Source organism: Rhinolophus sinicus, chromosome 3 (genome assembly GCF_057876585.1).
Source record: "Rhinolophus sinicus isolate RSI-liver-muscle chromosome 3, RSI-T2T, whole genome shotgun sequence".
NCBI lineage: Eukaryota > Metazoa > Chordata > Mammalia > Chiroptera > Rhinolophidae > Rhinolophus > Rhinolophus sinicus.
Genome location: NC_142503.1, coordinates 16,229,529 through 16,246,391, shown reverse-complemented (window position 1 = coordinate 16,246,391; position 16,863 = coordinate 16,229,529). Strand labels below are relative to the sequence as shown.

The window sequence follows — 16,863 nt, the reverse complement described above, 5'->3', positions numbered from 1 at the left end:
CATCTTTTTTTTTTTTTTTAAGGTCAGTTTCCTTCAACATGGTAGCCTAATAACTCTTAGTTATTTCCTTTCCCACCTAAAAAAGAAAAAAGTGAAATGAGATGTATAGATTAGAAGCACAGGGAACAAACTGATGAGGCTTCAGATGAACAACAAATTTTGAAGAATTTATGGGCAACTGAAAGTGGAGTGAGTCACTGTGATAGCCCTACCAGCCGCAGGAACAGAGGTAGACTTAATGAGAGTAGTGTAGGAGAAAGCTGAGATGGGGCGGGGGGGTGGGGTATTATTTTCAACTTTAGTTTGGACTCATTGGTTATTTAGTTTACTTCCTTCTCAGCAATCAGTTGTATTGATTAGCTTTCCCTACTTAACTCCCCACCCCCCTCCTCTACTTAATAGCATAAGCAAAACATTCAATCAAATATTCCTAGAAGTGAGTATGTCTCTCAAATTGGCTATTACTAATACCAATATCTGTGTGTTATAGTGAAGATGGGACCTCATTACCCTTCATGTTTCCCATTTGCACAGTTTATTTTGAAGTTCTTGAACCCTATAGATATGATCTATCCTTTTTGGAAGACAGTTTCTCATAAAGCTCTCATATTTCTTCATTTCTATGTATTAACAGCTCAATTTGCTTAGATTAATTTATATTCCAAATGAAACAAATAGAAAACAGCTCACTACTCAGCAATATTCCAGGATAGTAGGAACCCCATGAAGATTTGCTTACCTTCCAGAGAAATAAAGGTAATGCTAGAAATTCCCATTGGTGTTTCTTGGGTTCTGTGTCTCTTAGCTGTGATACCGCATCGACCACATCCACAGTGGGTCTGTGCTACTGCATCACCCCTTGAGACTTGGGGACCAAGGGAAACAGATGCAAACATGAAGCTTGGGCTGCCTGCTCTGCCTATAGTAATGAACTGTCTAAATCTATTTTGATCCATTGTATCTTTAGTGGCCAAATCTACAGAAGTGTGACAAGCCAACCAGCAGCTGCCACTATGCACTGATTAGGGACTGTTTGGTGCTTCACGATCCTGTTTGGGCTGTGTGTAGTCCAAATGCTCACTTAATGGTCAGGCTTGCAAGGGAAAAGCAAAGTCATGAAGCCTGTAATGAACCTTTTTACACCAATGTGAAAGAATAACACAATGTCGCTAATACTTTAGAAAATCCCACGGCACACAAAAAGAAGAACCTCATTTAATAAATAGAGCATCAGTCTCTGGGGGAACAAGAAATAAGTCACAGAAGAGTAAAGAACTTTAGAATAATTAAATCCTATCTTCTAAGGGAATGGGAAAATGTAGGACATTTTTATAAAAAGAATCATTTGGAAAAAAAAAAATGTTTCAAATGATAAATAATCAAAGGAAATTTTAAAAGGGGCTGATATGGGTAAAACAGTCAAAGAGAAATCCAGAAGGTCTAATTAGCTTCTAATAGAAAACCGAAAAAAAGAAAGAAAAGTAGAGGAAAGAGAAGAAGAGAGACACAGAGAGAATAAAAATCAGAACAGAAAATGCAGAAATCATCAAATATTAAACATATATTTTTTCCAAAGCTGAGAAAAGACATCAAGATTATTTTCACAAATTTTAAAACCACAAAAACAAGATCTTCAGTCTAAACGTACCCAAAATATCCTTCTTTTTTAACGATAATCAAATGAAAATCAGACTCTGACTAGACATTTTCCACAATAAAATTGGGTATTAGAAGAAAATGGAATAATTTTTAATTTTTTTCTGAGGAAAATATTATTTGGAACATGGCAGTATATCTCTCATTAAGTCATCAATCAAGATATTTGAAGAAGTGTGTTATTATAAGTCAGAGAAAAAAAAGAAAAAGCAATTTGAAGGAATTAGAGAATATGTAGAGAAAAAAATTAAAAAATCGACTTCTACAAGTATGCAAGATAAATATATGTTAATATATAATGCAATATTAATTTGCAGTGTTACACTCAAAAAAATAAAATAGATAGCTCTTCTGGTTAGCTATTGCTGCCAAACATAACAAATTTCACGAGTTACCACTAAACAGTAATTTTACTATTTCCCTGGTTTCTCTCTCTCTCTCTCTCTCTCTCTCTCCCCCCCCCCTCTATCTGTCTATCTCCCCCCGCCCCCAGTCTCTCCCTCCTTCTCCATATGGTTTGTCCATGCCTAGGTGGGATTCCTGATAGCTTCAGAACAGCTGGACTCCTTATGTAGTAGCTGAGGGCTATAATCTAAGTACTTCAGCCTCCCAAGCAGAAGTCTCCTCACTTTTTCTGATCCATCCTTGAAAATCATGCAGTATCACTTTAGCTACATTCTGCCATTACAAGAGATTCAAGGGAAAGGGAATTGAACTCCACCTCTTGATGGGGTTCAATGGAAGGGGTATTGAGCTCTTCCTCTGGATTAGGGGGTGAGAAGTTATCATAAGCGGATACAGGGTGGAAATATTGTTGCAGCCACCTGTGGAAAATGCTATCGGCTAGATATATATAATTTTTATAAAATGAATCCACAGAGAAGAATGTCTTTAAAATTCAAAAATATGCAGAATACAAAAATCTCAATAGATGACATGGAGAATAACATTAGAAACGTAACCTAGAAATTAAAGCAAAAGACAAAGAGATGGAAAATCTGAGATGAGGGACAATGAAATTAAAGGAATAAACAATAAGGAACAGTATCTGAATAACAGGAGTTCCAGAACAAGAGAAAATCGAGGACGGGATAGCAATGAAAAATGCATTAGAATGTCCCAGAACACAATGGCACACAATTGCAGAATAAAGGGACTGGTGAGTACCCTGCAATTATGTTAGAAGTATATAGACACCAAGGAACAATATAATACAACTGAAAAAATCTAGGCAAACAAAAGATTCTACAGGCTTCTAGAGAAAAATAAATCCATATACAAAGATCAGACATCCGAAAAAACTACAGATTTCTTAACAGCAATGTTTATAAGAAGATGATGGAGTGTGGTCCATATCCTCAAGAAAAACAATAACCAGTCTTAACTTCTTTGCCCAAGAAGAGAATAGTTATACATCCAGTATTTGGTTAGCATATCAAAATCAAATAGTAACAAACACAAAAGGAAAACTTACTGGTAATTGGAGAGGCAAAGGATTCTGGTGACTATCAGAGGCCAGCAGCTGTAAACAAACTTTGACTCTCAGTCTCTTTTGGGACATGTCAGAAGGCTCTGGGAGAATGTTTTCAGAAAGATGAAACCCATTTAGCCTCAACAGCTCAAGAGAAAATTTAGGCAGTTGTGCAAGAGTTTGTGATAGAATTTTTTTAAGTAAATAAAAGCATAGAGAGCTATGAATTTAACCATCGACAGACTCATAATTCAACAAATGTTTTATGGAAAGACTGGCAGTGCTTTTGAGGACCTTCCCTTCTCCAGTATTTTCACTCCAGTACCATGTGAACTCCAAATCTTTTTTCTATTTTATGCCAGAAGTACCCTTTTGGGACAATCACAGATCCTTACCTCCAAGCCAAGGCACAGAAATGGCAAATTCCCCTGGAGAAAAGGCAACTGCAAATCCCAGTTCACCTTTGTACAAGTCTCTCCTCCCAGGTTGTCGTCTGTTCAATTGTTTACACAGCCATGTGGCCTTGGCAATGTGATTTTTTGGTGATCTATCTGGCTGCTCTATATGTTTTCAGTTGGAATGTTATTCTGCTGTTATTACCTAACTATCTTATCCTACTCTGAGATAAATTACAGATGTCTATAATGACATATCATACCGTTTCAGAGACAAATTAGGATTTACATTTCTACCCTTGGCTATTCATTGAAAAATTTAAATTTGTCCCCTGGTAATTCATGAATATATCCTATTCAACTGTATCCAATCTCATAGTTACTGGAATTTCTATCTAACTTCCAGCCCCAATCTTTTTCAATATGAGGAATGATTTTCTTTATGTACATTTATACTTACCATGGAATCACTCACTACTCGCCCTTTTCATTATGGACCTTTAATTCCATTTCATCCCATTCAGAATGTTCAGACTTTCCAAAGAAGTCTCCCAAATTAAATTCTTTATTTCTCCTATCTGTGGCATTGGATTCTGATGTTCATTTCTTTTTACAATACATATTCTGTTACATACTGTGAAATGTTAAGAGCCCAAAAGAATAGAAAACTTGGTTCTTATCTTCATAATCAATAAATTGTAGTTCCATAAAGACTTATAAAAATAATAGTTCAAAATTCATATAGGCATTATAAAATTATATATATATATATATATATATATATATATATATACACATATATTCCATTCAAATGCACACACACACACACACACAAATAAGAATTAGAGAACAAAGAACACAGAGGTCAATCTGTCATGCAAAGGAATTGAAAAAGTGCTTAATCTGGGATATAAGTCATAAATAGGATCTTTATAGATGAGTAAAAATTTGCAGGGTGGATAAATCAAGATAGCAGGGAAAGAGACAAGTTATAGGAGCATGACATTATCTGATAAGTTTGGGGACTTATGTTTCCATGTTTCCTAATTTGATGAAGATATGAATGTCTGTCAGCCAAATGAGAAATTCCCTTTCCTAAGGAGGATATTTTCTTGATTTCTCAATTTTCTTTTTTTTTTCCCCTTGGAAGAACAGAGAGTCGCCATAGATTTTTTTTTTTTTTTTTTTTTAATGGTCTATGGTTATACTTCAGAGGATATTTGTACTCCTTGATACTACTTGTAACATTGTGTATTTTAAACACACACACAATTTTTTTCTAGGGTATTGTTCATAGCCCGTTTTTAGATTCTTATTTCAGTCAGTGCCTCAAAACATGCAATAAATGTAAAGATCCAAACCACTTTTAATTTTTTTCCCTCCTTGACCATAACCCTGAAGACAGCAGGCAGCTGACTGCCTGGTCCTTCTCCTTTGGGCATTCAATTATGTACTTGTCACTACAGCTTTCAAGATAAAAGCATCTTTACAAGGCTTAGAAACCCAACAGCTTCAAATACTGCCTCTCCAGCAAAATCTCTGAAACGGCTAAGACCTTAAATACCTCGGCTAAGACCTGAAATACCACACATAGAATTCTCATCACTTACTTCAATTTAGTTTAGTTCAATCCAGTTCAAGAAATACTTATTTAAATATACTCCTTCAGTGAATACCTGTCCCTAGCTCTCTCTTCCCTTTCACATTTTCTGTCACACTTTTCTTGGTGAAAAGGCAGGAGAAAAGATTCTCAACTACCTCTGTAGCCCTGAGAAGAGAGATGATCATGCGTTTATTTATTTTTTCCCGTACTAATTTCTTTTCACCTTATTAATCAAAAGTGAATTTCTTGGTTTTAAATTTTTTGTATTTACCTAACAACATTTTAGACATGTATTTACATATATTCTTTTATTTTAAATCCAAGGTGATTAAGAAGATGACTTCAAGTGATGGGGAAAAATCAAGTATAAAATGTCATTTTCACACCATAAGGAGATACTTTGTATAATTTAGTGATTTTATGAAAGAAAATGTCAGGCTTCTAGAAAAATATGAACCTTCTCTAAACTATTTCTCCAATAACTCTCTATAAAAAGGATAAACTAATCATTAGAAGTAACATGTCTACTCTGTATTATACATACAATTTAAGGTCTTGAAGCAGATAATGCCCTGTGAAGGTATATCTATGAAAAACTTAAATAAATATAATCTTGGTTATCTTCACACTCCTAGTAAAGAAATGTACCCTAGTTGAGACACTTTAAGATGTGAGTCAACAGCAATTCTAGCAGGAGATGACTTCTTGAATTTTAGAGCATTCTCTGTAAAGAAATATGACCTGTTGTAGGTTCTTGAGTAATTCCTAATGGCTTCAAAGGGTGCCCCCAAAACTTCAGGATGATCCCAGATTTAACTCATCAGTTAGGGTGGCCCATAAGCATAAAACCAATTTTCAACTGGCTGCACTCTTGTAAGACCACCTAGAAAGAGAAATTTCCAGTTCTTTAGTCCAGTGGCATCTGAATTCAAGAACTGGGAATTCCTCTTTCTAGGTGGTCTTACAAGAGATCTCTAGAGAACCTCTCAAATGTGGAAAATAAACCATTGATTGATTGATTGAATTTTGCCAGGTTCTTAGCTATACAGACATTATTGTCCATCTATCGATTAATCCTAGATGCTCAATCCAAACCACATATGGGCGATTTTAAAACTATCATAATTGTTTTATAATCCATTTCATTGTTAAGCTTAATTTTCCTCCCTATTTCTATTTTTGAAGTAAAAATGTTTTCTTTCAGATTCATAACATGTGGTGTATATTTTTCTATATTATTAATGTTAAAATAATGCCCATTCTCTGTAAGCTTCATACATTTCAATTCAAGATTTGTCACCCCTCTTCCCTTTTTTCCCAGTCTCAACAAAATGAGTAACTACTTATTTATTTCTGACCAGATTGTGCTTACTTGCTTTAACATGCCTTAGCTGCTTTCTGATGCTGGGCCATTTTTGCTAGTACTTTTCTTTTTCTTTCGTTCTTTTTTTATTTTTATTGGATGCAAATTTAAAGTTATTTGACTCAATGCCTTATTTTCCATTTGAGATTATGTTACTCACTAGAGCAATTAGAGTAAAATGCTAATGATGATGTTACCAGAATAGCATAGCATATTTGCTACAATCTGGATTTTTTTAAAACAAATATAGAATATATTGGCTGTTTGGAAGAACAGCAGGTATAAAATTATCACTGTGCATTAGAAAATCTATTCAACAATTTCTGATGTTTTAAAGTTAATGAACATACACCCACAAAAATGAGAAATTGTTAAACTCAGAGAGGGAGTGTTTTGTAGTCCTTGTGAATCATTCATCAAAATTCATCCTTCAACTAGTCTAACCATTACAAATATAATTCTAATATAATTCCTACAAACATAATTCTAATTTTCTCCACAGCCTTTTCCCAGTTTTTGAAATATAAACACATACCAACAATTACCAATATCCAAAGGCATCAGTATTCTAAGAACTCACACAGCACTATAAATTCCTCTGAACTAGTAATCAGACTTTTATTGGCAGATGTAGTTTTTCATTTCTTTAAAACTTGATCTTCATTTTTCTTCTAGCCAAGGGTGAAAATGTAAGGTGAACTCTTTTATTGGTTATCCTTTTAGTAACAAATTACATAAATTCCTTGTACCTCATAGATTGTAATAATTCCTCACATAAAGTGAGGAACTGAAAAATAAAAATGAGCTGATATTCAGAGGTAAAATTACCACCACGTGGTTATACTTCAGTACCTATCCAGAAGTATATTACTTTAACTTCTGTGTGATAAAAATTTGATTAAATCTCAGTTTCTTGCTCTTAAAAACAAAAGGGGGACCGTAAACTAGATAATCCACAGGATCCCTTTTAGCTTATAAACTTTGCTTTAGACAAGTATCTTAAGATTAATTTTTACATAAAACGTTATAAAATAGTCAGAAACCTGCCACATTTCAAATTACCAGACTTTCATTACTTAATCCACAGTTAATATATTTCTTTAAATTCAGTGTATTGTTTAGTTTTGCTTATTAAATTACTCAGTATAAGCAAGTGAGTTATAATTAACCACATCTAAATTAGGAACTTAAATAATAGGAAAATGACTTTTAAATGTGCAGCACAGTACCAGTTGTTCTGTTTTTATTAATTGTCATGTGTCTTGCCATGTCCTTATCTGCTTCTGAATTTACAAGGAACACAGCATGTTGTGAATTTTTAATAGGTTTTCCTCAAGGAAAGGAAAGGTCAGTATTAACATAAAATTCTTCTTAAAGATTTGTGGCACAAATGTTTCACACTAAAGAACAGGTGTTACTGAGGAACTAAAGCCACAATAATCTGACATTTTTTCTGTGTTTAACGAAAACATAATGTCTCACATAATAAAATATCACTAAGTCAAATCAATATAAAAGTTATTTCAAAGTCGATGCTATAAATTTGTTTGACAAGTAATCCATAATCTTACTTCTCAGTAACATAAACAACTGATTTTGTTCAATTAAATGTTTAATAAATCCAAGTATTGGTACCTAATACCCAAATATAAAAGGGAGGAACAACAAGAAAGCTACAATTGTTAGGACTAACACTTGTCTGATAATTACTCAGTAAATGAGTTGAAATGTGAAATAAAATTCTATCTCACACACAAGAAAAGAGGGAGAGAGACAATACCAGGGTAAGGGTGGGGAAAGTATGCAAAAGAAGAGGTAACTAAAATAAATTTTAAAAACTTGAAGAGAAGGAGAGGGGCATAGACAGGAGACTATATATAATGAAAGAACTTGCCCCATTGCTCTCTTTCTGTACCTGTTAGGAAATCATCAACCAACATTAGTTAGCGCTGGTCTCCCATCACATTCATCTAAGTGAGGGAGCAATCCCCAAATCTCAGGTAGTCTAGAAATTCATCCCTCTGCCTTACAGTAAATATCTGTTGTAGTTTCTTTATTTGTTCTTTACTTTCTTTACTTGTCTCAAACATCTTTATTTAAATAGTATTTTGCTAAATATAGGCTAATGTCAAGCCCGCAGACATGGTTCATCTTGGCCCTTTTTTCTAGTTTTAGTGAGCAGTTGTTTCCCTCTGTAAGAAAAAAAAAAAAAGGTTCTTTTCTTTTATGTAAGTTCTCCTGGTTCAAGAAAAATTTATTATAAGTTGGGTTTCTTAAAACCAAAAATTATAAATTCATGGATCTAATGTGTTGCTCTTAATTATGACAAGGTAGAAATCTTAATTTCAGATTCTTAAAACCACAGTCCAACTTCCAGCCCTCATCTCTTTGATTCCTTGCCACCATGTTCAATTTTCTGATCCAATAGGAACTACCATAGTATATGGCCCAATTACAAGATTTAATTTCCATTCTCTGTCCTATAAATGAAGGTAAAATTCCTGCTGTGATTCATATTCCAAAACTGAGCATTATAAAAATTATAATCTCACTGTACTAGCAACTTTTTTGCATGTCTAACTGATTAGGGTAGTAGAACTGGTATTAATGAGTCACATCTTATCTTGTACCTTTCTCTTCTGCAAATCTATATTCTATATCTGCCCAGTGTTCTTCATGAGATGTGAAAATTGTAACATGCAAAAAATTCCCCAGGTTTAAACGACTTCTCATTCTCTATTGAGTAGGTTAGGTATTATATGCTTCAGGAAACCCTCACTCATTTCTGTGGGCTGATTTAGGGGCTGCCCTGTGAATTTCCGTAGTGTTTGAAATCTTCCGTAGCACTAAAATGGAATAGTTCATTTACTTTTAGAAGTACCTGATTCCTATGAGAGTAAACAAATATTTCTCAATTAAAATTGTTGAATGAGTAGACACTAAACATCATACCTGTCTACTACAAACCACAAAGTTATCTGATCAAATACCTGATAATATCAATAATCTTTTCTTGAATTATTTTTATTCCTAGACAGAACATGAAATTGATGTCTGCCATTTGGAAAATTGCCACTGTGTTGCGCATTTATATAATTGGAAAGTTTCCCAGAAACTATGTGCACTTTCAATTACTAAAAAGCATCAGTCTTGTGACTTTTGGAGAGTGGTTCCCTGGACAACACAGTCATAAGTTACTTCTGAGAGCTTTTTAGTTAAAAGCAGATGTTTCTTGAGTTTTTCAACCTTACTTTGTTGTCAATGAATGGCTAAAAATGCAGTAAAAAACTATTTGTTACCTGGCTTCTTTATTTTTTCCTCCAAAGTACATAGCCATTTTGGGTTTTCTTTATCCATTATGTTTATAATGATGAGTTATTTGCCCAGAACTCAAAAAAAAAATGGAGTTTGATCCAAATTTGATGTCTAAATGCTAATTACTGCAAACCATTAAACAAAAAGTAGCCTGTTTTTGTAGATCCAATAATACCAGTCATACAATATGTTAGGCATATGTGTGTGTTTTAAAATATTGTCTTTAATTTAAACAGTTTTGATGTCCATATACAAATGTTTTCACAGTTAGTTTCATTGGCATAAACTCCTATAAAGAACACTTTCAAATAAAGAAACAATACTTTACATAAAAAGTGATCCCTTTAATATTTTACATGTAATTAGATGAAAATATGTATCAATGTAAGTGATCTAAAGAGCAAAAAAAAACCCTATTTAGATAAGTATCTCTCTAATTTTTTTGCATAATTGAAAAATATTTTCTCCAATTTTTAAATCTCAAGGCTACAGGTCAGTCTGCCTTTTCTGACTTATGACTGCATTGCATATATAAATATTTAAAAGAACATTTATGTGATGATTTCTAAGTTATAATGCTTTATAGAAATTTAGAAAATCTACACTTTTTTTTTTTAAATTTATTTCTTATTGCTAAAAACAATAAATGTAAAAAGCATAGTCTCTTATTGGAAATAATCAAACTGTGATCTTAGCATAGGCAATGTTTATTCATTGAGTGGTACAATTAAAGAGAAACTTATAACCTTATGCTTTACAAAGCCATGTTCTGTCCCTCCTATGGCTAAGACTCTCCCTTCAGGGAAAGAATTCCATGGGAAGCAGGGGATAGTCATATCTGGCCCCCACACATCCATTTCCAAATCATACTCAAGGTACTTGGGATCCATTATCCCCTGCTCAAACATCCCTGAACTTGCTTCTAGGCCCTAGGAAATTCTCTTTTCCAAGTCCATCACCCAAAGACCAGACTCACTACTCCATTTATATGCACCTCTAACTCTGAGGGTTTGCCTGGTGCACATCTGTAAAAGACAACACAGATGGAATTTGTCCATAACACATGGCCTCCTTGTCTATCATTTGTGTTGAAATAGAGGGTGCACTGGGCCGAGATGTCCACATGAATGAAAGCAAAGCTCTTTGACATGATGAGTTGATTCTGGAAGGTTAGTGTGTGGCCATAGGCAAGGGGGCAGAAAAAGGCTTGCCTCGCACTGCCTGTGTCTGCACCCAACTTGTTGTCTGAGGTCCTTAAGAACATAGTTCTGACAAAATAGAACACTTTATTTTATAGTTCACTAACTTGATTTATAATTTCAAAATATATAGACAAGTGTTACATAGACATCTATGTGTACTTTTGTTCTGAGACCCACAGGTATTTGCAGGCAGTCAGTGTCATGTATGAACCCCAAATGATAGAAGGTATTTCTAACATAGGAGCTGTGTTTCATACAACTTTGCCTGTCTTACAGTTCTTAAGATATCACTAATCCCCCAAATGGAAATGCAATAATTAATAATACATTTATAGGAGATGAATGTCCTGCATAATACGAGAGTAAAAGAATTTTCCACTCACAGAAAGAGATGAGAGAGGCAATGTTTACACCAGCATATCAAGACTGATGACTTCTGTCTTGGTCAGGAGTTATTTGCCTATGAAAGTGGTTATTTACCAAGCAAAGCAAAGAGGGGAAATGTGTGTGATTTATTTTTATTACTTTTTTTCCCATTTAGAATAAAAATCACCCTGGTATATGAAAGGCAAGCCCTATTGTTTAAAGTATATACTATATGCGTGTGATCATATTTATTCAACTCTCATTTCAAGAACTAAGATAACTGACCCCATTTATTCAGTGATGGGACATGAGAGATCTTCTTTGAATTCTTTCAGCATTAGGTACCTTCAGACATTATCCTGGATATTCTCTTTTTTTTATTCCCCTTAGCTTCATTCAGACCAAGATAAAGGAGATGGATCACTCAAATATATTTTATCTGGAGATGGAGCTGGTACTCTTTTTATTATTGACGAAAAAACAGGTGATATTCATGCCACAAGAAGAATTGATAGGGAAGAAAAGGCCTTTTATACTCTACGTGCACAAGCTATTAACAGAAGAACTTTGAGGCCAGTAGAACCAGAGTCTGAGTTTGTGATCAAAATCCATGACATCAATGACAATGAGCCAACATTCCCAGAGGAAATTTATACAGCTAGTGTTCCTGAAATGTCTGTTGTAGGTAAGTTCATTACAGCATTTATGACGGGGTTCAAAAAGTATTTTTTTAAAAATCAAGAAATTCTTAAAATATTATGATCAATTGATTGAAATCACCTTTGATTCCCTACTCAGAATACATATTCAATTTCCTCATTTAGGATATGAGTTCAAAATAAAAGAATGCATTTTTTACTTCCTATTGATTTGTAAATTTTACAATACAAATAAGTAGACACTTTCCTCAAAAATCCAAGAAAATACCATTGAACTTCAATAGAAAACTATGAAAATATATATATATTTCTGTCACATGGATTTGGATAACAACTGTGTGAAATTCTGAACTCAAAGGCATTATAAGTACATTTAGAACACGGTACATTTAGTATTTGCAAATATACTCTAGTCATTTGCCTAGAATTTTTATGGATTATTGTGATAATATGAATGATAGCATTGATGAGATTATCCAATTGTTTAATATTAATTATTTTTTAAAACCTTTCATTATAACCATTATATATAAAAGTCTGCTGATATAAATCTTTTATTCAAATATATCAGTTGAAAATTCACGTGCAGATATAAAATTACATTTAGTTTAAGTGTAAACCTCTAAGACCAAAGACATGAACGTACTAGAAGTATAAAATTCAAGAAAATGAAATTTCCCTCATCTTCATAAATAAGTAGAAATTATATTTGTAGGTAAAGAGATTTAAGCCTTTTATTATTATTAAATAGAGGATTAAAAAACTAAACATCAAAAACAATGAGAATATTTTTAGAGCTATATATTTGGATTTAGTAGAATAGATTCATTTCTTAAATGTGGGAGAAGTTGTATAAACCAATGGAACAATTGTGATACTTTTTTCCCTCTTGTAACAGTTGTGATAATAAATTTTCAACTCTGCATTTCTCAAAAGCATTGTTCTGGGATTATTTAATATTTACTTCACTAAATCCCAAGGACTTTTCACAATTGCCTTATTATAAAGCCCTTTTAAATATCTTGAACTTTATTAAATAGCTTTTATTAGTTCATGGAACATGGGTTCATCTTGGAATGTTTCTAAATTTAAATTTTAATCTATTCATAAAATTGTATTCTAGAGCAGATGTTAATTATTTTATAGTTAATTAGTGGATAGGGGAAAGAGAAGCATACTTACTCCTTTGTGATTAGATATGACCTTTATATGAAACAAATCAATTATGTGAAAATAAATTTAAACGTAAAACCTAAGCATTTGTAAATTGACTACATTTATTATAATCTGATATGCGGTAACATTATCTATTGTATGCATAAAAATACACCTGTTTGCTAAATAAATATGTAGTTGAATTCAGCATTTACCTGTAATAACACTATACATATATATAAATTATATATATATATGTGTTTGTGTATATATATGTATATATATGTGTGTGTATATATATATATGTGTGTGTATATATATATATATATATATATATATATATATATGATTTTCACCTAAATTATATATAAATGTTTCTTTAAGAGGTCATTATTAAAGCCAAAAATCATTCAAGTCTTCCATGAAAACCAGTGCTTTTGCTCCTCCTTCTGGTGCTGTGCAGAACTAAGCTGAATTTGGATACTTCAGGTACTTCTGTGGTGCAAGTCACAGCTACAGATGCCGATGACCCTTCCTACGGGAACAGCGCCAGAGTCATTTACAGCATCCTTCAAGGACAGCCGTATTTCTCTGTGGAGCCAGAAACAGGTCAGGAACCATAAATCGCTGTTAATTTAACAGTTTGTATGATCTTTGTAAGTTGAAGAAAGGTGGGAAAATAAGAATACAACCTTAGCCATAATACTCCCAGAAGCATGAGGATACCACACTTAGGATTTATTTCAGATCTCAAAGTTTCATGATTGAGTCAGCTCATGGACATATACCTGTTTGTATGTTTTTAATACAGGTTTATGTCACTGTACAGCACACATGGCATTCTTTAGGAAATAGAATAACACCACACATTGTAAAATATTTACATTGAATCACCTTTACAACTTCTAGACAGTAAAACTTAATAGCAAAAACATATTTTGCCGTTCAGAAGCCCCTAGTGTAGATAAGCATGTTGTGGGCTTAATCAACAATTAATTGAGATTTTAATGAAGATAACAAATGCTTTTTTGTATTTTCTTCAAGGTATCATCAGGACTGCGTTACCAAACATGAACAGAGAGAACAGGGAGCAATATCAAGTGGTGATCCAGGCTAAAGACATGGGCGGCCAGATGGGAGGCTTGTCGGGGACCACGACGGTGAACATCACGCTGACAGATGTCAATGACAATCCACCTCGCTTCCCACAGAGTAAGCTGCCTTTAGTGTTCTTTCTTCAGGGCAAAAGCTTTAGAGTAAAAAAATAACAGGAAAAAAAAAAGTTGTCAATCACTGAATATAAAACACATTGAAAAATGTGCTACAAAAATGGAAAAGAAAAAAAAAAAGCGGGAAATGCTGATGAATTCACTATTAATTGAAATGTTAAAAATTAAATATTTCAGACATATTTCATTCAGAGACAGGAAGATCTATGATCACAAAATCCCTGCATATATTCGGCATCTACGATTATAACCTAAAAGTATGTTTTTCAGTTAGCAAAAGGAAATAATGTTTTATTGGAAAACAAAGTAAGTCATAATTCTACAATGAATGTGTTTATTTCCACTTAGAATTTAATAAGGAGGATCTTAACTTGAGGGTAAAGCTTTTCAATAAAAAACTCTAATTTGACATGTTAGAAAGGGCTACGTAGGGAGAACTTCACAAACTAATCAGATCTGTGTTAGATTTTTATTTAATATCTCTGTTTGGAATGACAATCATACTACAACATTTTGTATTTCTGATCTATGTATAGATCTATGTTGTTTTACAGAATTCACCTTCAAATTCTCAAAATAGGTCAATAATAGGTTAAGAGCCATTAGCTTCTGGCCACATAATCCATGTATTTATCCTCTTATACAAATTTGATAGACATGCAACTGGACAGGATTCTATCAGGTCTCAATGGATATTCCCAAGATGTAACCATTTACTGTTGATCTAAATGATCCTAGCGTTCAAGTTGGAATTTCATGTTGTGAAACTTCATGAATTTGGCATAAAATGTCGACTCTCATATAATCTACGTACTTAATTTTTAGGGCTTGCTGTGTATTAACTTCTGAGTTATCTCCCTATTTTAGGTGTTTTTTACCATAAAGTACTTTTGTCATAAAGTATTTAAATACAGCTTTTTGAGATGTTTATATCTTCATACTAAAGACCATTGCACAGAAAGAATTATGGTCTGAGAATTCACTGTATTATTTTGACTCTTTAAGTGCATTTTACCTCTTTTTGTGCTATTTTTTTATCTAACTTTGATTATTGATAGTGCATGATTTGAATTGACTTGTTAAAATCATGTGTGTGGAAATATCATGAAATTCAAATAGAATTTTCTTGAGCAGACTAATCATATGCTTATGTATTTGTGATGATTCTTTTGTTAGCTATTTATGGGACATGACCCTCATGTCTGCTATTGTGCTGTTTGGTTCAACTCTGTGTGTTTTGCTTAATGTTATTTCAGGTAATCAGTTTGCAGCTCCAGGTTACATTTAACATTGGCAGGGAAAAGAAAACCAGTAACAATCCTTTATAACAGCTGGAAAACTAATTTAAAATTTTTAATATCATTGCATTAAATAGTCAAGATGTGGAGAGAGTTCCACTGTTTATGAAGACCTTCATATGGAATATCACTGAAATCTCACAACAAGCCTGTGTAGACTCATTGCTATTATTATTATACCCAACATACAGAAGAAGTAAAGAAGGTTCAGAGTGGAAACGATAAACAGAAAGTAGTTCTGCTGTATAGAAATACAACGCAACCAAAAATGTGTGCCACATATGTAATTTTAAAGTTTCTATCAGCCATATTTAAAAAATTAATAGAATCAGGGACACTTATTTAATCATATGTTTTATTTAACCCAATGTTATCCTTTAAACATATCATTGATATAAAACTTATCCAGATAGTTTACATCATCTTTTTTTTATTTATTAATTCTTTGGAATACCCACTTACATCAAGTGTTTTCCAGTTACATCAAGTCTCATTTCCAATCAATAGCTATGTGAGGGTTGGTGGCTTGGCTAGTGGCTGTCAAATGGGACAGATTAGGAGTCATCCTGCATGAGTCCTAGAGCTGTCTTCTTAATAGTGTATCCACCTTGGTCAATTCAACTGACCTCTCTATTTTTCAGTGCCATTCAGTAAAACTAGATAGCAATTCATACTCCATGGAGTGGTATCAAATTAAACAATTCAATGCCTGTGAAGTATGTGACTCAGTGACTGCCACTTGTGTATTTTTGTGCTCAATAATGTCGATTTGTGCAAGTGCTGCTGTAGCACTATTATTATTATTATTACTAATTAAATATTATAAAAGTAGGGTCAGAACGTCCACACAGATTGGCTGTTCCAAATTCAACATTTCCCAATATGCTACATCTGTGGAGGATAACATTCTCAGTCACGTGGAAGGCATAGGGACACACGAAAATGCAGACATCTTCTTTCATTGTTTAGCTTAGTTTATTGTGTGGGTCTGTAGCAGTATTTCTCAGTCAGGGAGTTTTGGCCCCAGAAAACATTTCACAAGTTCTTGAGACATTTTTGTTTGTCTGCATTGGTGGGTGCTACTGGCACCTGGTGAGTGTAAGCCAGGGATGCTGCTAAATATCCTGGCAATTCACATGACAAAGAATTAC

The 16,863-nt window shown here is 33.4% G+C and overlaps 1 protein-coding gene across 6 annotated transcripts in view; it reads left to right on the top strand.

The window, feature by feature from the left end:
- Positions 1–16,863, top strand: part of LOC109456629 (cadherin-10) — a 145,831-nt gene that overhangs the window by 82,086 nt on the left and 46,882 nt on the right. For all 6 annotated transcript variants that reach the window (XM_074329049.2, XM_074329050.2, XM_088796456.1 and 3 more), the window contains exons 3-5: positions 11,762–12,056; positions 13,675–13,794; positions 14,230–14,397. In XM_074329049.2, coding sequence (XP_074185150.1) covers positions 11,762–12,056; positions 13,675–13,794; positions 14,230–14,397 — 583 coding nt within the window. The remainder of the gene's footprint in view (positions 1–11,761; positions 12,057–13,674; positions 13,795–14,229; positions 14,398–16,863) is intronic.